At 39.2% G+C, this 23166-nt stretch overlaps 2 protein-coding genes across 2 annotated transcripts in view; both read left to right on the top strand.

The window, feature by feature from the left end:
- The first annotated feature begins 4038 nt into the window (after positions 1–4038).
- LOC119481368 lies at positions 4039–9262 on the top strand. Its single transcript, XM_037758219.1, has 5 exons — positions 4039–4196; positions 4774–5064; positions 6503–6757; positions 7439–7593; positions 8612–9262. The coding sequence occupies exons 1-5, from the start codon at positions 4163–4165 to the stop codon at positions 8987–8989; spliced, it is 1113 nt and encodes a 370-aa protein (XP_037614147.1). The 5' UTR covers positions 4039–4162; the 3' UTR covers positions 8990–9262.
- Positions 9263–17257: 7995 nt separating this feature from the next.
- LOC119481336 overlaps positions 17258–23166 on the top strand; it is a 71858-nt gene continuing 65949 nt past the window's right edge. The window contains exons 1-6 of the mRNA XM_037758150.1: positions 17258–17531; positions 17713–17973; positions 18318–18581; positions 20017–20295; positions 21111–21377; positions 22808–23074. Coding sequence (XP_037614078.1) covers positions 17471–17531; positions 17713–17973; positions 18318–18581; positions 20017–20295; positions 21111–21377; positions 22808–23074 — 1399 coding nt within the window. The 5' untranslated portion in view covers positions 17258–17470. The remainder of the gene's footprint in view (positions 17532–17712; positions 17974–18317; positions 18582–20016; positions 20296–21110; positions 21378–22807; positions 23075–23166) is intronic.

Here is a 23166-nt window from a genome sequence, read left to right as displayed (position 1 = left end):
ATTTAAGGTCAGACAGACCCCTGATGAAGACATGTGGGCGGTTCACGTGTTACAACGTCAGCTACAGCCATGCTGCTGTCCTTTTCCCTGTCAGGAAACATATCTGTGAGTTCAACTTTATTTTTCTTTGCCCTGTTTAAATGAAGAAGACTGTACAGCCACCAGAGCTACATTAAAGCCTGCAGCATGTTTTTATTTGGTGTGTGGATGTGTGTGCCCACTTGTTGTATGTTTATACCAGAGTGAAGTGATGGTTTAGCTTTCTTTTGTTTTGCCAATTGGTGATGTTTATTGATATGTGTGAGTAATAATATTTATTTTAAAGGGACTGTTTGTAACTTCTTACATGTTTAAATCACCCGGGTCGGTGTCCCATGCGCGCTCGCGTGTGGTTACGCTATTCAGACTCCAACACAAACTACACGGAAGCACCAAAACCGCAAAGTTATATCTATTGAAGTCCGTCTTGCAAAACAGTGTCGGCCCCGGAGGAGACCGTAGCTTTGGTCTCCAGGGCCGGAGTCTCTGCTGTACTCTGCTCCTCTGCCTGCCTTCCTGCCTTCACTCACACACCGCGCACGTTCTCGCTATTTTTCTCCACTCTTACATGCATGCGCGCACACTACACACTGCAGAAGAGTTAGTTTAGCTCTGAGAATATCTAGTGAATGTACAGAGGAGGTTTGTGCAGAAGTAAATGATGCAGCTCCTCCAGACCAACAGAGGTTTTCTGTGTCTTATGAAGTGACGGGGCTCCGCAGCGAGAAAACGTTATCGTCTCCGACCGGGTGTCGGTGTCTCCCTCAGACCGCGGTCGGGAGGCTGAAGCAGGAAAAGCCAACACTAGGATCAGCATTGATTCATGGAGAGACCATCGTCTGGTCAGCTAACATTACTGCCAAGCAGGTGAAATATAGAGTGATATTGTGGTTTTAGCTGACGTGTGTCGCCTCACTGTTTTGAGCGATGCTCGTTCATGTCTATTTAGAGCGAGCACAAGCGCAAGCCCGACGCTGACTTTCGTTGACTTAACGTCCACAGGTGTCGCTGTTGACAAGCATTTCTGATTCTTACAAACAGTCCCTTTTTAAAGGAGTATTGATGTTTTAAAGGGACCTTATAGACGGGTTTCTGTGCAATGTCATCACAGAGATGTGTGCGCAGCTAGGGGGCAAAAAGCACAGCATGTCTAGCAGAGCCAAGCTACAAAGCAGAAATGACAAGGAGCTGTTATGCAGTAAACTGTACCAACCGCAGAAAATATGGATTGGATTGTTAAAGGGACTGTAAGTGAATAGGCTTGAATTTAAGTTGTGCATTGATTTTTGTCAGCAGGTTGTAATAATTCCACTTTTAAAAGGTAAAGCTTGTGGTAGCTACCTTGAGTAACAAACTAAAAAGCCACCACCATTCTAGTAAAGTCAGTCCAAAGAGTCTTAGACACAGCGTTGGGTGGTTGGGTACTACAATTGGTTGAGTTTATTATTTAAAAAAGCAAAAAAGGCAGTGGTGCACTAGAAATAATAGAGGACCAATTTCACAAGCTCAAAAGATTTCGACAATTTTGGCCAGGATGAAACATTGCAAAGATAAGAACATGTTAGGTGACCACACATTTTACACTCACTATACTAGAATGCAACCCAGTACGACAGCCCTGCCATAAATCTGATCAACTCTGTCAGATGTTACATTTTTGTTGAGGCTTTGTCAGTGAGATATTGATTCCACTTTATGGTCATTTTTGAGGGTATAGTTTGTGATGGTGGTTTATTATAAATACAGTCTACTTGCTGGGTGGTGAAACAATTTGACAAATGACACATTTATTACATTGTCATGTTTGCTGTAGTAAAGATGTGCAGGAAGTGACAGATTACAAGTTGGTAGTGAGTCTGTGTTAATCAGTAGACACTGTTCCAGAGGGCTTCCTGTTTAATAACTTGCAAATTCGCATATGAGAATGACGTTGTTAAAACAGTCTTTTATTTGTTATTTCTCCAGGATACAACTCTAGAAAAATGGCTTGCAGGGATGCTGAAGTCAGATGGTCGGATGAGGTAAGGCGTTTTTTTTCCCCTCTGGTTAGAGATGTCCCGGTAAGGAAATATTCCCACCTGTTATTAAACTTCGCCTACCTCTGGTACATTTTAAAATTGGTTTTATGTAGTTATCCCATCTTCAGTTAATCATGTCAAAGGGCTTTATTGTAACACATAGCCTATATTGTTAGTAAAAGTTTTAGAGATACACCAGAAATGCTCTGTTAGTTTTTTAAAATTTTTTAAGCCTCTGCATTCTGTCTAGATGCCAAGGCAACATAAACAAACTTGTGATGGGAACTGTGACTTACAAAAGGACAAACATTGTTTTGTTAGTGGTGGTATTTCTGTTGTACATCACTGTGGAAAAAAACGCAGCCATCTTATTCATTTGAATGGGATGAATGCGTTGCCACAGTGGAGGTTTAGACAAAAAAGCACATGGGGGGAAAAAAGATGAATCTGGCTGAACTATTGCTGCAGCATCATCCGGTAAGGTGTTGTGTTGGCCAAGCAAATGTGTGCAAGTGCACATTCCTGGTAGATGACTTTGCAATGTGAGCGGCGTCATTTTGCTGCTTATCTCACAATCGTCGCGTCAAAAGAAAAAAATGTTCCCTGCCGTGATAACTCAATCAGAATTGTAAAATCCTGTCAAATATAAAACCGCCGTGCAGTGTTGTTGTCTGATAAGCCTTCAAACTTGTGGATCTAATCTGACTGATGGTGTCGTGCAGGTAAGTCTTTTAGCTTTTTATAGGTGACAGCTGACGAACCAATAGCTAGCTAGACTGCAAATGGATGACAGCAGCTTCTTCACGGTTTGTTTGGTAGCTAGAAAGCTAATTTGCATTGCAGTTAAAGCTATAACTCTTTTTGTGCCTGTCTCATTTATAGTAAGTGTCAGCCAATAATGAAATGTGATGTTTTTTTTATTTATGCAATTGCAGCTTAAAATGAAATTGGATTAGCTGTACGAAAAGACGCTCTCTGCCTTCGAGAACCAAGAGTATTGAAAATGTACAAACATGATTTATTTTTTCCCTTTTGAACACTGCTTTTCTCGCTCAAAAGAGAGCACAGGAAATGTAATTTGCAAATCAATAATGTATGCTGTATCAAAAAAAACATGCTATTTAAATAGAGTTGATCTTTAACAGTTACAGGTATGTTTTTGTGTTTTCTGATTTAGGTAACTTTACATGTACTAGTAATTATGTTCATGGCATTGCAATTTAGCAGAATGCTAGTTTTCCATAGTGCTAGATAAGGGTAATTTGGTCACCTTGATGGTACATTAGTGTAGTACATGCAAAATCTACCAGGGTTTTGTTCAACTGTATTTCAAAATCCCCACTGATCACATCTTCAGCAGGCAGTTTTTTGACCCATTTTGCAGCCTTTGTAATGCACTTCAGTATGTATTGACATACTGTTGGTGAAAGGCAATTAGGATGTTCATACTTCATCTCTGTGCAAGACTGACAATTAGATTGACTCGTTGTGAAAACCTGCTCCATTTCCTACGCAAACCACATGAACAACCACAGTCACGTTGTTAGTTTGCGCCGTGCATTCCAAACCCAACCAAACGTACAGGTAATATGCTCACATCAACACATGCACAACCACGCGCTCCCTAAGACGTGGAGAGAAGAAATAAAGGAATTGTTAGGACAAATCTCAGGAGTTGTAGCATTTATTTACCGACAAATAAAATGTACACATAATGCACTGCTACCTTCTCAGGTATAACATACTCACTGTCGCACACATGGCGGGCCGCCATGCTTGCAATTCACTCAGGGAAACCCTGACAGAGTATGCCAGGTAGACACAGTTGACAACCTTGCAGCTAAACTGTGACACTTGCTGGAAAAGTGTTTGCATGTGTCCATAACAATGCACTTAACATCGTGGCTGCTAACTCTCCTGTTTTGCTCCAAACACAGCAACCCTGCATGTAAGACCGTACGCTTCCGGCTGTTTGCTTTGCTCTTTGATTTCTGGCACCTGCTACATTCATGGTTCGTTGCATCCATCAAACAGGAAACAGAGTTTGACATGGGTTCACCAGTTCCACAATCATTGACATTCGTTGAATTTTGAGTAGATTGAAAATGCTGCTTCTTCTGAGTTGTTGGATTATTGCAGGTAAGATGAATAAAAATTGTATTAACATTTGCATGTTCATTGTCAGAACCAGTTAATCTATTTTTGTAACTATTTATATGAGGTTTCATAAATAAACAGGCTGTACAACTTTGTTCAGGGCAGTAAAGTATGATGTCACTTATGCAGTAGGGAGTGTTAAGTTAATATAAGAAATGTATTCGTTTTGGAGTTTTGACAAAGTTGCACTTAAGTGATTAAATTAATTAACTTGGCCTTTGTGCTACGCTTCTCATGCCGCATTACAAAAACATTTTGCATAGAGAGCATTTTATTTAATCTGCTGAAATTTTACTCCTACAAATAGTGTAGGTGCCTCACAGTGTGCCCTACAAAATGTCCTTAACTGCATGACATACAGTTGTTTGCTCATAATTTTAATGGTTTAGGAACTCGATAGTAACATCAGTGTCTGTTTTATTTTACATCCATGCTTATGACATGTATTTTAGGATATTTTTAGTCACATTATTGCCTCCAATAACATGTTTAAGTTAATATGCTGTAATGTATTTCAAGACAATTTCTTTTTACAATATTATTTACTGTTTCCTGTCAGGGATTACAGCAGAGGACCTGCCACCGAGGCACTACCAGGAAAACAACTCATTATGTCTAAAAGTTAGAAATTCACCACCATATCCTGATAGTTGGTGGAGTTTTAACGAGACTAAAATTATTGTTAGGAATAGAAACATCACATCCAAGTACGCAGACAAAGTGGAATATAATTCAAAGGACCACTCCTTGTGCATCAAGAAACTCACTGAGGCAGACGCTGGCATCTATACATTTAAATTCTTTATTTCTGAGGGTCTGAAAACTGAGACCCACAGACTAATATTTGAAGGTAAGTTCAAAATAGTTTTTTTTAAGTTGGTTAAGTTCTGGTTCTTCTTGGTCTCAAGATTTCATAATTAAAATTTCTATGGTAGTCCTAAAGATGCATATGTTTATCTTGCAATATTTATCTGTATCTATATTTTCTCAAACCTTTCATGGCATGAACATGATGTATGTAATCAACCTCACCTACCCGTTTTAAATGCATACATTTTTTTTAGGCTGTCAAAGTTACGCAAGTAACGCAAATTTGTTTTAACGTGCAATTTTTAGGTTGTGTGGGCTCAGTTTTAAAGCTAGAGTGAAGATACTGGAATCATAGGAAACTAGAAAACCTAAGGAATCCATTGGTACCAACCATGTCAAACTGGCAAGGGAGGCTAAATAACGCTCCAAACTTGCGCTAAATTTTGGCCAGGAAAAGCTGGCATGGTTATTTTCAAAGGGGTCCTTTGACCTCTGACCTCAAGATATGTGAATGAAAATGGGTTCTATGGGTACCCACGAGTATCCCCTTTACAGACATGCCCGCTTTATGATAATCACATGCAGTTTGGGGCAAGTCATAGTCAAGTCAGCACACTGACACACTGACAGCTGTTGTTGCCTGTTGGGCTTGAGTTTGACATGTTATGATTTGAGCATATTGTTTATGCAAAATGCAGTACCTGTGAGGGTTTCTGGACAATATTTGTCATTGTTTTGTGTTGTTAATTGATTTCCAATAATAAATATATAAATGTACATACATTTGCATAAAGCAAGCATATTTGTCCACTCCCATGTTGAAAAGAGTATTAGATACATGACAAATCTCCCTTTTAAGATACATTTTGAATAGATAAAAATTGTCTGATTAATTGCGATTATCTATGGACAATCATGCGATTAATTGCGATTAAATATTTTAATTGATTGACAGCCCTAACTTTTTTTCATTGTGACTTAAAAAAAAAAAGTCTACAGTTCAGTTTACAAATAAAGATCTCATAAAGATCCAAGTAAAATACACTGTATGCATTTAACATTGTTGGTATCCTGTAGCCTTTGTACATCCCTGTTTATTGTCATATTAGTAAGTCACACAATATGTTTTTCCTCATATTTCCCTGTATTTTCCTACAGTATGATTACAGTTTTAAGGCGTACCTTTTAAATGTCTGATAAAGAGCATGTGGCCCAAACCTTTATGGTGTTATCAGAGCCAGCAGCTGATATAGACCGTGTAGGCAAATGTTAGGGATTCTGGGGTACTGTAGGGGCACACAGTGGACAGTAAATACATTAATACATTATGAAATAACCCAATGCAGTTATATGTACATATAGTGGATGTGCACTTAATGTTTTGTATGAAAGATGCTGTGATTCTTACTATTTGCCACCAGAGGGTGCCAACAAATTACCTAATGCCTTTAATGTATCTGCTTGGGCGGGTGTTGCAGAAACTGTTCCCAAACCTGTCATTAGGATTTCAGCACTGCACTCCAACCTGTCAGCTGGACCGTGCAACTTCACAGTCAACTGCTCCATCCAGGATGACTGGTTGTCGTCTGTCTGTGATGTAGACGGTTGCAGAACATCTCAGAAATCACTCAGGAAGGTCAAAATCACCATCTTCACTGACAACAAATCTATTGCCTGCAGTGGCAACAACCACGTCAGCACAAGCAATGTGTCTGAAAGCATAGAGGCAACGTGTAAGTATGTAGTGTGATGACTTATTTATTTATTGCTCACTCAAAGACAGATAAATTTCACATCCAGAAAATCTATATTCTAGGAAAAACTAGCATTTCAAAGGAGTCCCTTGACCTCTGACCTCAAGAAATGTGAATGTAAATGGGTTCTATGGGTACTCACGAGTCTCCCCTTTACAGACATGCCCACTTTATGATAATCTCATGCAGTTTGGGGCAAGTCATAGTCAAGTCAGCACACTGACACACTGACAGCTGTTGTTGCCTGTTGGGCTTGAGTTTGCCATGTTATGATTTGAGCATATTTTTTATGCTAAATGCAGTACCTGTGAGGGTTTCTAGACAATATTCGTCATTGTTTTGTGTTGTTAATTGATTTCCAATAATAAATATATACATACATTTGTACAAAGCAGCATATTTGCCCACTCCAATGTTGATAAGAGTATTAAATACTTGACAAATCTCCCTTTAAGGTACATTTTGAACAGATAAAAAATGTGTGATTAATCACGGTTAACTATAGACAATCATGCAATTAATCTTGATTAAGTATGTTAATCAGTTGACAGCCCTAATATATTCATTTCTTTCTTTATTTTTTGGGCCAACCCCTCATCATTTTGATAATTCAGTTGTTGCGGGTACTATCTGCTAAAATGTGTTTCCATGTCTTTCCAGGTTTTAGAAAATCTAATCCTGAACATGAAGAGACATCAGAATCACCCACTGCAATAGTAATAGTAATAGTAATAGTTATAGTGTTTGTATCCCTCTGTGCTTTTACTTTCTGTGTGGCTAAGGGACTCTTTTCAACAGAAGACAATCGCTATCAGGTAAGCTGGATTTACTAAGCAATATTTAAATAGATCTTTGTGATATAACTTTAAACAGCATAGGACCAGGCTGTTATAGGCAACCAAGAAAGTCGGGGTGCGTTACAATCTGTTCACATATTGGAAATACAAAGTGATTAATACATGTAAATTGTTACATATAGAATCTTTAAGGATGTAAAGATGAATGTGTATTTTTTTTGGAATAAAATGTTTTCAGATGAGTGCAACCAGTGTTTCCCACACACAGACTTTACTTTGGCGAGCCGCCCAGGTATATTAACGGCTGCACAAGTATATTTGGTGATCCATTTTAGCATTTTTTTATTGCAATTTTTTTTATCCGTCCAAGAGAACGACATCATTCGCGATCGATTAACTAGTTGTGTCAGGACGCCGCTGGGGAGCAAAGGGAGAGCTCCGGTCTCCCGGTGCAGCCTCGGGTCTTGCTGACTCATCTGTCCGGGCTGGACTCACGACGGAACAATGGTCGCGTCATGCTGCTGCACTCCGCTCATTCCCGCATAAGTAACGGACTGCTGCACAGGCTGCATGACTTGGAGGATGTTCTGTACTGGGTGCTGCGTCACCCCTCATTGGACTGACTTTTACTGACACATTGCGCACACACGAGATTTGTTCCCACACAGAGCCCGCAGTGATTTTTTTAACAAATCTTGTAAGCCACTGTTTTACGGCTTAATCTTTCATTTAACGTAAGAAAGTAGAGATAAGTAGACAAGTGTAAAATAACATGACGCAGTCTTATTTAATTGCAGTACTGCACGCAGCAGTTGATTCGCTTTGCGCAGCCTCTCCTTGCCTCTCTTATACACCCTCCCCCTGCCCCCCCGCCCCGTCAACGACAACCACAGGTAGAATTCAATTCTGTGGGAAACACTGAGTGCAACTAAAACCATTCTTCAAGATGGGAAATTGAGTTTTACTTTAATGCTAGGAGATGTCTTGTCATGTTCTTTTACAAGACTGAAAACCCATTTTACTGCATTATTTCTAGGCAGAGACCTCTACTGCTCAGATAATACAAAGCCAGTCAGTGGAGGCACAGCCACAGCCTGTGCAGAGAGTCTCTTCCTCTTCTTCCAGTCAAGCTGAGGCCTTTTATGAAAACGTGGATGCCACACAGCCCTGCCAGACCATCAGCCCAACCATCAGCTCAAGAGAGGACTTGGAGTCCAAGCAAAGTCAGAAAGTAGATAGTGTCTACAGCGTTTTACAGGTACCAAAGGTGACTTCCTCCCTAGGCAAGAAGACACAAGAGGCATCGACTTCACAGTGTGTCACCCTGCATGAGTCAGAGCCCCCTGGGCAGATTGACACACTCTACAGTGTGTTGCATAGGCCACAACATCTGAAGTCACAGCACCACCAATAGGTCAACAACAAGATTTTCAGAAGCGAAAGAGATGAAGATGAGAAGCGAAAGAAGCCCGTTAGACTCTGTGTCAGCCAGAATGATGATATGGACAAAAGAGGACACACCTTTGTGGATTATGCAGTTATTTTGTACAGTGTTTTGGTATTGTATTTGTTTTCTTTCAGAATAAATATGGGGCTTAATTATATATATTCTTTATAAAAAATGAATAAAACACGGATTATCTGTATTTTCTTCAATAATAATAACCACTTTCTATTATCATATGAATTTATGTACTGTGTTCATTGCAGATTAACCAAATTAACTTAAAACATAATGGAATTTCTAATGTGCTTGCATTTAGCAACTGAACTGAATTGAACTTGTCGTTCATGTATGACCCACCATCATAACATCATGTACTGTAACATCCAGTGTTGTCAATGGCAGCAGCTGAAAGCTACAGACTGTCAGCTAAACAATGCAGCTTTCTACTTTGTCACAAATATTTCAAACTCAGTGAGGACCTAATGAAAATGTTTACCTTAACTAGCTGCTTGCACTGTAAACCAAGAATTAAATTCTGGTTAGGAAAGCAGAAAACGTTGTATTTCAAACAGAGCTTAACAGAGGCATTCAAATTTAAAATTGGTCACTCTTTCCATAAAACCTTATTTGGACTTGTTTTAGGTTGGTTCTGCTAGTGTACAGACTAGAGATGCATCCTTGCTGATTCAAATAAGCCTGTTACACTAATCACTAAAGGACTTACATTTTAGCATCTTATGTGATTTTAAAAGTTGAATATACAGTACAGGATTCCAATATACTGTATGCATAGAGCTGGAAGAGGAGGCACTACATTGCACTCACTCCAGCAAACCTAAGTTTGTCTAATTTGTATGTGAGGATGTTTTTTATTGAGTATGTTTTATTGTTTGACTTGTTAGACCCCAGTCACTGTGCAGTTAAAAAAGAAATGTCCATAAAGGACCACAGGGGGGTGTCAAACTACCCTGACTGATACCTACAGGAAGCAAGTACTCCTTTCTAAGCCTGGGACTAGGACTGCTGTAGTCATGTCCCAGGATGCCATGTCAAGGTGACTCATAATGAGCCACATTCTCCAAATGCTGTAGTGCTCCATAACTTAACATTTTGAACTCTTTCAATTTAAACTCGTCATTTCCTTTGACTTATTTGACAGCTAAAAATATTATCCTGCTTTGCTCAGTTCCTGGGGTCAAATTCCTGGTAGCACTGCACTAATGCACGGAACTGGTTGATCCATCCGACAGACCGACCGACTGACTGATCTTGACAACGTCTATAATTAGAAACATGACATTAATACAAGATCATTCTGTAAATTGTCCAACCTATCAATGAATTTACTTGGACCTGCAGTACAAAAAATGAACAAAAGCACAGTGGGAACCTTTTTGTCAGATTTTCACAAACTCAACCTTTTGGTTTTGCCTTTTGTCTTCTTATGATACATATTGAGAAATATTGACCACTCACTTCAGACACCGTTGTATTCAAAACATTGTTATAAAAATTGTGCTTTAATTGCTATATTATCTATTACTGATGCATTGCACTTGACTACATTTCTACCACTTAAAACAACCTCATTCTACATCCTGTACAGCATAGGACCCGTCCTCCTTTCTGTGCAAAAAAACCACAAGCTCTGGTGTGAATGTGATGAAACCTGTGCATTTCTTGTTATCGTAGCAACACATCTTCTATGTGTGAAGAGGAACTGGAAAGTCACACTCATGCTGAGAAGCATTGGCTTGGCTTGTTTCTTCTCAGGCTCCAGTTGCTACAGTATAAAGTAATCTATATAGCACAATGGAACAAAACACATGCAACGGTTAATTTAGTGTTTTGTTCATTTGATTTCCTTTATTTCCTTTTTTTCTGTTTATATCTGAAGTTATTGTAGCAACATAAGGTTAAAACAAAGGCATCTCATATTACAGATATGCTTACTCCATCTTACAATGTAGCATCCCACAAAGTGGGTTGATTGGATTATATCAACCATAAGTATTAAACATTACATGTCCCTTATAAATGAAAAGAAAATACAACAAATTTCTAAGGGAAATGTCTTTATTCTTTGATTTTTGGGTTTCTGGAAAAAATATAAATAATGCCTGACAATAACTGATATATTTGACTTCTGGACATGTCTGACTATATACACGCTGGAAATCAAACATTCTTAATCTATTAATTTAGATATTATCCAAAGTAAAAGTGCCTGGAAGTGTATGATACAACTTTTTCACATGGTCTAGGGTTAAACAAGTTGGGGTGTTGTCTTCCTGGGACGCCCACTTCGCGGTCTGTCTTTTACATCACCGGTTTCACGGAACTTGGCCTTCAGTTTGGAAATGGTACCAGGGCTGACTCCAAATAATGCTGCAACTTGGTTTTGCGGAACACCAGCTTCAACTCGCCCTATCGCACGGGCCTTATCCAGATTAGATAAACGTGGCATGTCGATGCCTGTAGCAGACACCAAATGATCACTTTAGTAGGGCGCAGCACCCAGCAGGCCCCATGCACACAGGTGCTGCCGATCAGGTGCCTGATCGGCAGCACCTGGAGCTCAAAACAAGAGTCAATTCCAACAGGAGAATACACTGTTTACCATTGGCAGAGCATTTTGGCAAATTTTTCTTAGGCGCTACCCACATAATCAGCTGTGCTGCTCATCCCACAAAGGCATGATCCTTACAAGTTGGACATCATTGTGAAGGTAAATAAACAAGCTTTCCAACCATGTAAAATACAATGCCAATTAGCATTGCAACAACAGAGAAATAATCCACCAAACACAAGTTTCTGAACTTTTTTTCCCCAGTTTATATACACATACAACACAAACCTCATCACAATACAGGCAGTATATGCCCACAACATGCACTAAATAACACACAAAATGTTAGGTATGTATATGATGTGATATGATTAAATTAAATGTTTCATGGATGTGCAATAAGTACTTGTTAATGCCAATGTTTTAAATGTGTTTTAGGTACCAGGCACAAACCTTTGCATAAAAGAAGGGCTAATATATCTTTGCAGTGGGCAGGAAGTGTAACCTGTCAAATTATTCTGCGGTTAAAGCCACTAGAAGTTTCTCAGCTTCGGCAAAAGGGAAGTTGGACAAACCTTTGCTCTCATATTCTATTCTATATATGAAATTTAACTTCTCTCTTTCTGTTGCATTACTGTTAATGCAAAGTAGAAGAATTTCTCAGCAGAGCAGAGCGTGTCGGTGCTGGATGTGAGGATGGGGCACACTTTGCTCTGTGTGCTGGGCCTACTCTGTGAGTACATCACTGACTTTACAATTGTTTGATTTTCAAAAGCAGAATCGTGTTTTTTTTATCAACATGGTAGTTTTGTAGCGATTATCTTAGTTGCGGATATGGCTTGGTTCAGACTGGAGGACCGTATTAAGTACACCACTGGACTAGTAATTTGCACAATGCATGTATAGCACATGGTCCAAGGTATTGTTATGTATATAGCTTTTGAATCTAATTTATTGCTATTTATTGTATTTTATATATTTAATTTTAAAGAGTTTTTTTTTATTTGTGCCAACTTACAGAATATCATTACAGAAAAGCATGATACTGATGATTGATAAGCAACAGTTAAAGGGACTGTTTGTAACTTTTTAAGCGTATAAATGTACCTGTTCGGGACACATGCGCGCTCGCGTGTGGCCGGAGCCCCTCCTCCTCTGTCTGCTTGTCTTCACTCAGACAGTTCGCGTTCGCTCGTACTCGCTCCACCTCTAGACGTGAACACGCGCACACTACACACTGCAGAAGAGTTAGTTTAGCTCTGAGAATATCTAGTGAATGTACAGTGGACGTTTGTGCAGAAAATAACTGCTGCAGCTCCTCCAGACCAACAGAGGTTTCCCGTGTCTTGTGAAGTGACGGGTGATATTGTGGTTTTAGCTGACGTATGTCGCCTCACTGTTTTGAGCGATGCTCGTTCATGTCTATTTAGAGCGAGCAAGCACGAGCCCGACGCTGACTTTCATTGACTAACAAGCATTTCTGAAAGTTACAAATAGTCCCTTTAATATTAATAATAAAATTACTGATTATAATTGCCACTGGAACTACTCCAGCTGGATTTTAAATGCCTTTGTTTTTGTCTAATGAAGTTTTAATCTTTATTTTAGTGCTGAATACACCCCTCTACGGACAAAATGAAGGTGACAATTTTTTAAATATACATTTTATATAGATATTATAGGATATATATATATATATTTTTTAATATTTACTCACTCAATATATATTTCCTATTTATTACATGCTGTATCACTCCTTGTCACAACTTCCTTTTGTGTTTTGCCACGTAGGTGTCATTTTACTGTATGTATCAATACTAATTATTAAATGTCTAGATTAGTGCCCAAGAAATTGTATTTTCCTCACACATTTTTCCAGTAATCACCTTTTTTATTTACTCTTTTTGAAATTGTGCAGTTTATTTATGTAGGGAAACCTGATGCTGTGCTGACCTTGATATCAAACTGTCCGTAGAGTCTGTTACCTGTTTTTCAAGCATTCATTTGATCATCTTAACTGATCAGAATGATGAGTTAGTTACAACAGTCTGCCCAAAGATATCAATAACAACGAGTTATGTAATCAATAATTACACTGAGGGCCGTTGAGTGTCGACATGCTGTTCAAATGATCTCACTCAATTTGAATAGTGACACGGTGCGGTGGCTGCCCCAGTGTGGTTCTGGTATCGACAGTGAGATTATTGGGATACAAAAATCCTCCAGAACAGTTTCAATGCTCCATTGCATTGATTCTCTATTGGAGTGAAATGTGGTTACTTTTACATCATTTTCCTACTCATTCAGTGAGCCCATGTGCCCTGTTTGGAAGCATTTGCATTGTTTCCGAGTTATTGTGACTACCACCAAGTTTAGCTTCAATAATTTTACTTATTTATTAGCCATGTTGGTATGAATATAAATATAAATTAAATCTTATTTTTAGGTTTAGAAACTTAAAACTTGACCAACTTAAGCTGTATTTTTTGGCGGTTTCTCTCACAGAAAGCATGTGGTATGAAGCTTATTACACATTATAATCTGGAGTAGTGTGCTTTAAATGAGCGACTATCACATATATATAATCATGAGAAGGAAAATTAAAAAAAAGAAGATTATAGCTGCTGCGCAGCTGTGGTTTGGGGCCGGGCATTTAGAGGAGGAAGATGAAAAAAGGAAGAGGAAGACAAAAGAGAAGTACAGGACGATCATCATTAAACCTTTAAAGGGGACATATGCTCATTTTCAGGTTCAGACTTGTATTTTGGGTTTCTACTAGAACATATTTACATGCTTTAATGTTCAAAAAACACATTATTTTTCTCGTCCTGTCTGTCTGAATTTACCTGTATTCACGCTCTGTCTGAAACGCTCCGTTTTAGTGCATTTCAACGGAATGGCAACGGAATGGCGTTGCTAGGAAACAGCTTGGGTCCATGTTTACTTCCTGTCAGCTGATGTCTTTCACATACACTGCAACAGGAAATAAACTGAAACACATTTAGTATGTTTACATTTAAAACTGTGAAATGGTCTAAATATCGTAGATTTGTGACATCACAAATGGACAGAAATCCTAACGGCTCGTTTCAAACGCACAGTTTCTGAATACGGGCTGTGTGTATTTCTCCGTGGATTGAGTGTTTTGATACTTTCACAGTATTTATATATCACTTAAACCTGCTTTATAATATAAAAGACATGAAAATCTCACTTTTGAGGTCACAATATGGGACCTTTAAGGCTTTAGCATGTTCGTTCTGCCTCGATCTGGTCTCAAACTCACAACCTCAGACACCATGGGCAAGTCACTATCTTGGTGAGCTTACTGCCTGGGGGAACCTACCACTGGACACTATGACTTCACACTGTGACTTAGGCAATTGCCAGGATTGCCTGTAAAGGCAGATTTAAAACTAGTGTCAAAAATTCAGTTTTTGAAACAAAGACATAAAGATGAATTGCTCCGTAAGTGACAAACTGATGTTTAAAAATGCTTGATTTTCATTGACTGCAGTGGTTTACATGAGGATAGAAATCAAAATACTGTCAAAAATTGTTTTTAAGATGAAATTCTGAAATTTACCACAGTACATCTACCATGACCTCAAAACTTTGTCATTTATTTTCATGAACATTGGGAGTTTTATTTAGCGAGAATTTGCAGTAGCTTTGTACAATACTGTTTACACCAAAATGTGTTGATGCAGTGTGGGCTCAGTTTTTGATAATGCAAAAATCTGGCTGGATCGTTTGTGGAGGACTGACTGAAGATGCAGCGTAGCAAATTTGGTATGAATTGAGCAAAAAATGTGGGATAGGGTTAATAAGTTTTACAGTTTTTGAGAAAAACAAAGTGATGGACTTCATAATTCTTGCCAGTTTGAAGCATATAAACATTTCTGCACTCTTGGGCCTACATTTTGGTGGAAATTGCATACTGTAGCTGCCCAGTCCCTAAAAAGAAGGGCAGAGTTGAGCTGTTCACATAAAGAGGCTCATATAAATTATAGGTTTGCTTTCACAACAAACCATCTGATAAATGTTTCTTTGTGAAAGTTGAGTACAGGACTAAACACTGTAAAATTGAACCCATCCTCTGTGTCCTGCAAAAGCAATATTCTTATTATAATTATTACAGTAATGTAGCAAACAGGGAAGGGGACTATGGAGCTATAAGACATTGGTAAATGTGCTTATTTAGTAAGCATATTAAGTAAGTGTGACTTCTACAGCTTCTTCTAAATCCAACTTAATGTTGAATGTTTGAATGTTCATGTCAGTTTACAGATATTATATTCATCAATGATATCATATCACACTGCTAAATCACTTACATGTCAGATGAAGTGTATGTTCATTTGATTGAGTTTATCAATAAACTGATGCTCTACCTCTGTTACATAGGTATTGATGCAATCCTGGAAAGTCCTGCATTCACTTTGTTTGAATGAGACTTAGTGATTCTGCGCTGTAAGCATCCTACTCCAAGAAATGAGACGAAAGCTAAATTTTTCAAAGACGGATCACCTCTTAAAATTGACACAAACCATCAGTCAGCAGAAATTGTTGTGCAAACTTAAAATCCAACCTGGCATTAACATGCGTCTCGGGTGATCGATCACAAGTGGACAGCTTTAAGTACGTCTCTTCACACCTGGCATTACAATGCATCTCCACATGCGTCTCGAGTGTCCACTTGTGATCGGATGTCACTTCCTATATGCAAATACTAAAATATAGGGTTAATGTCTACCAGCGGTCCCCGGGGACCTTCGTGCTGCCGACACCGCCGCCTTTGCCAGACAACAGCAAGATACAGAGGTTCAGAGAGCCGGGGATGAGAGAGAGCGGGCGGGCGGGTGTCAGCTCCGTGCAAATCACCGGAACAAAAACACTGACACATCATCGACAGTATGACAATAATGCATTTCCGGTGCCTAGTCTGATAGTCTGAAGATATGTAGCCTATAGATAAGATATATTTTAATAAAATACAGTTGTACTGACAGGATACAGTGGAGCACAGATCCGTTGCCATGCCGCAAGGCAGACAAGAACTTGCGTCTGCTTGTATTCACATGAGGGGCGCAGTGAGACCCCGTGGATCCAAGCAGGACGTCAGTAAGTGGTCCTTAATGTGGCCCAGGACACATTCACGTACACACTGCTAAAAGAATGTGGCCATATGTGTCCTAGACCACCTCTGAATGTGGTCTGAAAGATCGGATCTTAATGCGTCCTCAATGCGTCTTGAATGCGTTCACACCTGTACTTACAGCTGTCCACTTGTGATCGGATCACCCAGAACGCATGTTAATACCAGGTCTGAACAGGGCTTTACTTAAAGTTCTCCCATATTGTTGGGGTCAAACTGTCTAGTCTCTGTACTAAATGCATCCTGTGGAAGGCTACTAGTATTTTGGGAGACTGTTGCGAGCCTCTGTAAACTCTTTTATCCCTTGAGCCGCTGCTAGTACTGCTTGGTACTTAACTGGCCTTTGAGTAGTTTCTTTTATACAATTTGCAACATTATAATATTTGTGTTATAGCTGTTGAGTTTATTTTGCTGCAGAATAGAACAGCATGCATTCACATCATTTACAGCAGAAATAAACACGTTTAATTTTTAATCCTGTTTGTATCTTAACTGGGTGTTTTTGATGTGAACAGTTCCCAACAAGGCCACTGTGACCCTTCAACCCAACTGGCTTCAGATATACAGCAGTGAGAAGATCATTCTCAGATGTGAGATCCAGGGAGGTGGAGACACTGACTGGACGTATGAATGGAGCACACCCAGCTCAAACACTCGTTCAACACGCAAGGAATACATTATTAGCAGTGCTACTGAGTCCCACAGTGGAGAATACAGTTGCATGGGTAGAAGGGACCATACCTTAACAGAGTGGAGTGATGCCAAGAAATTGACAGTATTAGGTAAGTCTTTTATCCATTAGGAACACTACTATATCATTGAACAAAGAGTCATGTGTAACATCACATGCTCTGTTTATAATGACTGTTATTGTTCAGAATGTGAGTATAAGTATTTAGTCTGTTATGAGGGAAATTCTATTCCAGACATTTACATGTTGTTTTTTCCCATCTAACTGAACAGTGGAAAAACCTAAGCCCAGCCTGACCCTAGATATAGAACGGGGCGTTGGGACACTAACCTGTTCTGTGAAGGACCCTGCTGACTGGGAATACGACTGGTTCAAACATACATCAGATTCTTCTATAGCTCGCCCCATAAGGGGTGTTGTACCAGACAAAGTTATCAGTGTCTCAGAAGCAGGTCTCTACCACTGCAGAGGAGGAAGAGGAGATCCAAGGATCTTCACAGAGGACAGCAATACAGTCGCCATTCAACAAACTTGTGAGTTTAGTAATTTGTGCTGAAATAATACACCATGCATTATTTATCAGTTGTGAAGAAAATACTCATGTTGGTAGTGTAGCAAAAAAAAACATTAATAGGAAAATGCTTATAGGTCTGTATTCGGGGTGGGACAGGCCTACTGGCAGAAGGTGGGCGGAGACAGTATGATAATAATGCACTTTCCGTAATTGTTGTTGTGTTATAGATGTTGAGTTTATTTTGCTGCAGAATAGAACAGCATGCATTCACATCATTTACAGCAGAAATAAACAAGGATTGTAGAACACTGTTTAATTTTTAATCCTGTTTGTATCTTAACTGGGTATTTTTGATGTGAACAGTTCACAACAGGCCCACTGTGACCCTTCGACCCAAAAGGCTTCAGATATACAGCAGTGAGAAGATCACTCTCCGATGTGATATCCAGGGAGGTGGAGGCACTGACTGGACGTATGAATGGAAAACACCCAGCCCAAACACTCTTACACGCAAGGAATACATTATTGACAGTGCTACTGAGTCCCAGAGTGGAGAATACAGTTGCAGGGGTAGAAGGGACTATATCTTAACAGAGTGGAGTGATAACAAGACATTGACAGTAATAGGTAAGTCTTTTATTCATACGGAACACTACTGTATTATTGAACAAAGAATGTGTCACTCACATGCTCTGTTTATAATGACTTTGTTATTGTTCAGAATGTGAGTATAAGTATTTAGTCTGTTATGAAATAAAAACATTTGAGTTGAGTGTCTCGCATTAGTTAGACCATATTTAATCCATCATGAAAATATCATCCAAATAAGGCAACAGAAAACACTTCTTTCATCAACAATTATGTAGCTCTCTTCAGGTCACACACTAACAAATTCAGTTTTTTACTGAAAAGGAGCCAGTAATGAGAGTACTGCAGCTTCTGAAATATAATAATTCACAGAGAAATGTTCTGGATTGAATATCAAGACTATAAAGTAACTTATAGGGTGGAATGATGGTACAGTTTAGCAGGTTAGGTTGATCATTGGTAAGGTTAATTTACATTAATCACCTAATTGGCTAGTTTCTCCTCGCGGCAAACAGCTCCTCAAAGCTCCTCAAAGCTCTCCATTTTCTCTGCCCATCCGCATCCATGTAGTTAGAAAGATTTGGATGTGCGCGGACAGGTGAAAACCCCTGCAAAGGGCTGTGTCTGATGGTGTGACGTCACTTTGGCTGTGCGGACACTCGCGACTGCGGCAAGCATAAATCAAGCTTTAGTGTGAATGTTATGTGTTATTTGTTAGCCCTGTGATAGACTAACAACCTGACCCGGGTGTACCCTTGCTCTCTCGCCTAATGTGAGCTGGGATAGGCTCCAGCTTTCTGTGAGCCTGCAAAGGATAAGTGGGTACAGATTATGAATTAATAGATAGTATGCATTATACAGTTGTCTTCCAAAAAAGGAAAAAACAGTTAAAGTGTTCAATTTGGCTCTTCATCACAATAATTACCAATCAAATGCACCGATAAAATTAGATTCTCCAAATTTTCTGAATCTGTCCAAACATCTCCTGTAATTCGGCAAACACATAATCCACCAAAGAGCACGAGTTAAAATTTTTATTTTAACGTGTGTGTCAGTAACGTGAATGGACGCAGAGGAAAAGCAGTCTGGTGAGAATGACTCTTTTTTTAATGAATATCTTTTTACATTTAAACATTTTTAATTAATAATAAAAAATAATAATTAAGTTCCATGTTCTGTCATCTATTATTCCATTACTTTCCCTGATGTTTTAGATTTTAACGTGGTATCTCAGTATCTGTATCAAGCTATTTAGGCAGGGTATCGTATAGAAGTCTGAATTGTGGCATCATGATAACACTAGGTTGCAGTGATTAAAAGAGTATTTTCTGTGGCCATGTGACAGTTAGTTTTATGACAACCTCCATGAATGGGTGAAATTCATTATGTATTCATTTTCATCAAGGTATTTTGATCAGGTTCATTCACAGGAACACTAATAGACCTTTTTATGTCTCTGTTGTAAACTGAACAGCAAATAAACCAAAGGCTGTACTGAGAGCTGACAACAGAGACATTCCTTTACGGGGCAGTGTGACCCTGACCTGCTCTGTGAACCCACCATCATCATCATCATCATCATCTGGTTGGAAATACTACTTCTGGTACAGTGGAGAGACATCCTCTGAAACCATGACCACACAAGGTGATCAATTCAGTGTCTCACAGGGAGGACTCTACCGGTGCAGAGGAGGGAGAGGAGAGCCAGTTTACTACACAGACTCCAGTGATTCAATCCGCATCACCGAAAATAGTGAGTTTAGCATTCGTCTATGAAACGGAATTAAAAAACTGTTTTGTATTCATAATGATTGATGGATAAAAAGGCTAAAGACATTATGTTTTGATGTAGATTTAATGTTTTGTCTTAATTTTTGTATCCTTTCTGGAAATTCTTGAACACGAACAGTTACAAAAGAGGCTGTTGTGACTCTGCACCCCATCTGGTCTGTGTATTCACATGAGACCCCGTGGATCCAAGCAGGATGTCAGTAGATTAGGCGGTCCTTAATGTGGCCGAGGACACATTCACGTACACACTGCTAAAAGAATGTGGCCATATGTGGCCCAGACCATCTCCGAATGTGGTCTGAGCGATCGGATCTCAATGTGTCCTCAATGCGTCTTGAGTGCGTTCACACCTGTACTTACAGCTGTCTACTTGTGATCCGATCACTGAGGACGCATGTTAATACCAGGTCTGAACAGGGCTTTACTTAATGTTCTTCCATATTGTTGGGGTCAAACTGTCTAGTCTCTGTACTAAATGCATCCTGTGGAAGGCTACTAGTATTTGTGAATTGTTGTGAGCCTCTGTAAACTCTTTTATCCTTGAGCAGCTGCTAGTACTGTTATAAAACTGCTTGGTACTTAACTGGCCTTTGAGCAGTTTCTTTTACACAATTTGCATCATTATAATTGTTGTGCTATAGCTGTTGAGTTTATTTTGCTGCAGAATAGAACAGCATGCATTCACATCATTTACAGCAGAAATAAACAAGGATTGTAGAACACTGTTTAATTTTTAATCCTGTTTGTATCTTAACTGGGTATTTTTGTCGTGAACAGTTCCCATCAAGGCCACTGTGACCCTTCAACCCAACTGGCCTCAGATATACAGCAGTGAGAAGATCACTCTCAGATGTGCGATCCAGGGAGGTGGAAACACTGGCTGGACGTATGAATGGAGAACACCCAGCCCAAACACTCCTACAAGAGACGAGGAATACATTATTAGCAGGGCTACTGAGTCCCACAGTGGAGAATACCATTGCATGGGTAGAAGGGACCATTCCTTAACACAGTGGAGTGATGCCAAGACATTGACAGTATTAGGTAAGTCTTTTATTCATACATAACACAACTGAATGATTGAACAAAGAATTTGTCACTCACATGCTCTGTTTATAATGACTTTGTTATTGTTCAGAATGTGAGTATAAGTATTTAGTCTGTTATGAAATAAAAACATTTGAGTTGAGTGTCTCACATTAGTTAGACCATATTTAATCCATCATGAAAATATTATCCAAATAAGGCAACAGAAAACACTTCTTTCATCAACAATTATGTAGCTCTCTTCAGGTCACGCACTAACAAATTCAGTTTTTTACTGAAAAGGAGCCAGTAATTAGAGTACTGCAGCTTCTGAAATATAATAATTCACAGGGAAATGTTCTGGATTGAATATCAAGAATATAAAGTAACTTATAGGGTGGAATGATGGTACAGTTTAGCAGGTTAGGTTAATCATTGGTAAGGTTAGTTTACATTAATCGCCTAATTGGCAAGTTTCTCCTCGCGGCAAACAGCTCCTCAAAGTCCTCAAAGCTCTCCATTTTCTCTGCCCATCCGCATCCATGTAGTTAGAAAAATGTGGATGTGTGTGGACAGGCGAAAACCCCTGCAAAGGGCCGTGTCTGATGGTGTGACGTCACTTTGGCCGTGCGGACACTTGCGACTCTGCGGCAAGCATAAATCAAGCTTTAGTGTGAATGTTATGTGTTATTTGTTAGTCCTGTGATAGACTAACAACCTGACCCGGGTGTACCCTTGCTCTCGCCCAATGTGAGCTGGGATAGGCTCCAGCTCTCTGTGAGTCTGCAAAGGATAAGTGGGTACAGATTATGAATTAATAGATAGTATGCATTATACAGTTGTCTTCCAAAAAAGGAAAAAACAGTGAAAGTGTTCAATTTGGCTCTTCACCACAATAATTAGCAATCAAATGCACCGATAAAATTAGATTCACCATATTTTTTGAATCTTTCTAAACATCTCCTGTAATTCGGCAAACACATAATCCACCAAAGAGCACGAGTTAAAGTATTAGTTTACCGTGTGTCTCAGTAACGTGAAAGGATGCAGAGGAAGAGCAGTCCGGCTAGAGTGACTCTATTTTAATGAATATCTTTTTACATTTAAACCTTTTTAATTAATAAAAAATAAATAATTAAGTTCCATGTTCTGTCATCTATTATTCCATTACTTTCCCTGATGTTTTAGATTTTTAACGTGGCATCTCAGTATCTGTATCGAGCTATTTAGGAAGGGTATCGTATCAAAGTCAGAATTGTGGTATCGTGATAACACTAGGTCACAGTGATTAAAAGAGTATTTTCTGTGGCCATGTGACAGTTAGTTTTATGACAACCTCCAAGAATGGGTGAAATTCATTATGTATTCATTTTCATTAAGGTATTTTGATCAGGTTCATTCACAGGAACACTAATGACCTTTTTATGTCTATGTTCTAAACTGAACAGCAAATAAACCAAAGGCTGTACTGAGAGCTGACAACAGAGACATTCCTGTAGGGGGCAGTGTGACCCTGACCTGCTCTGTGAACCCATCATCATCATCATCTGGTTGGAAATACTTCTTGTACAGAGGAGAGACATCCTCTAAACCCCTGACCACACAAAGTGATCAATTCAGAGTCTCACAGGGAGGAGTCTACTGGTGCAGAGGAGGGAGAGGATGGCCACTTTACTACACAGACTACAGTGATCCAGTCCATCTCACCAAAAATAGTGAGTTTAGCATTTGTCTCTGAAACTGAATTAAAAAACTGTTTTGCATTCATAATAATTGATGGATAAAAAAGCTAAAGACATTATGTTTT

Source organism: Sebastes umbrosus, chromosome 22, assembly GCF_015220745.1.
Source record: "Sebastes umbrosus isolate fSebUmb1 chromosome 22, fSebUmb1.pri, whole genome shotgun sequence".
Taxonomy (NCBI): Eukaryota; Metazoa; Chordata; class Actinopteri; order Perciformes; family Sebastidae; genus Sebastes; species Sebastes umbrosus.
This window is presented reverse-complemented; position numbering and strand designations above follow the sequence as displayed.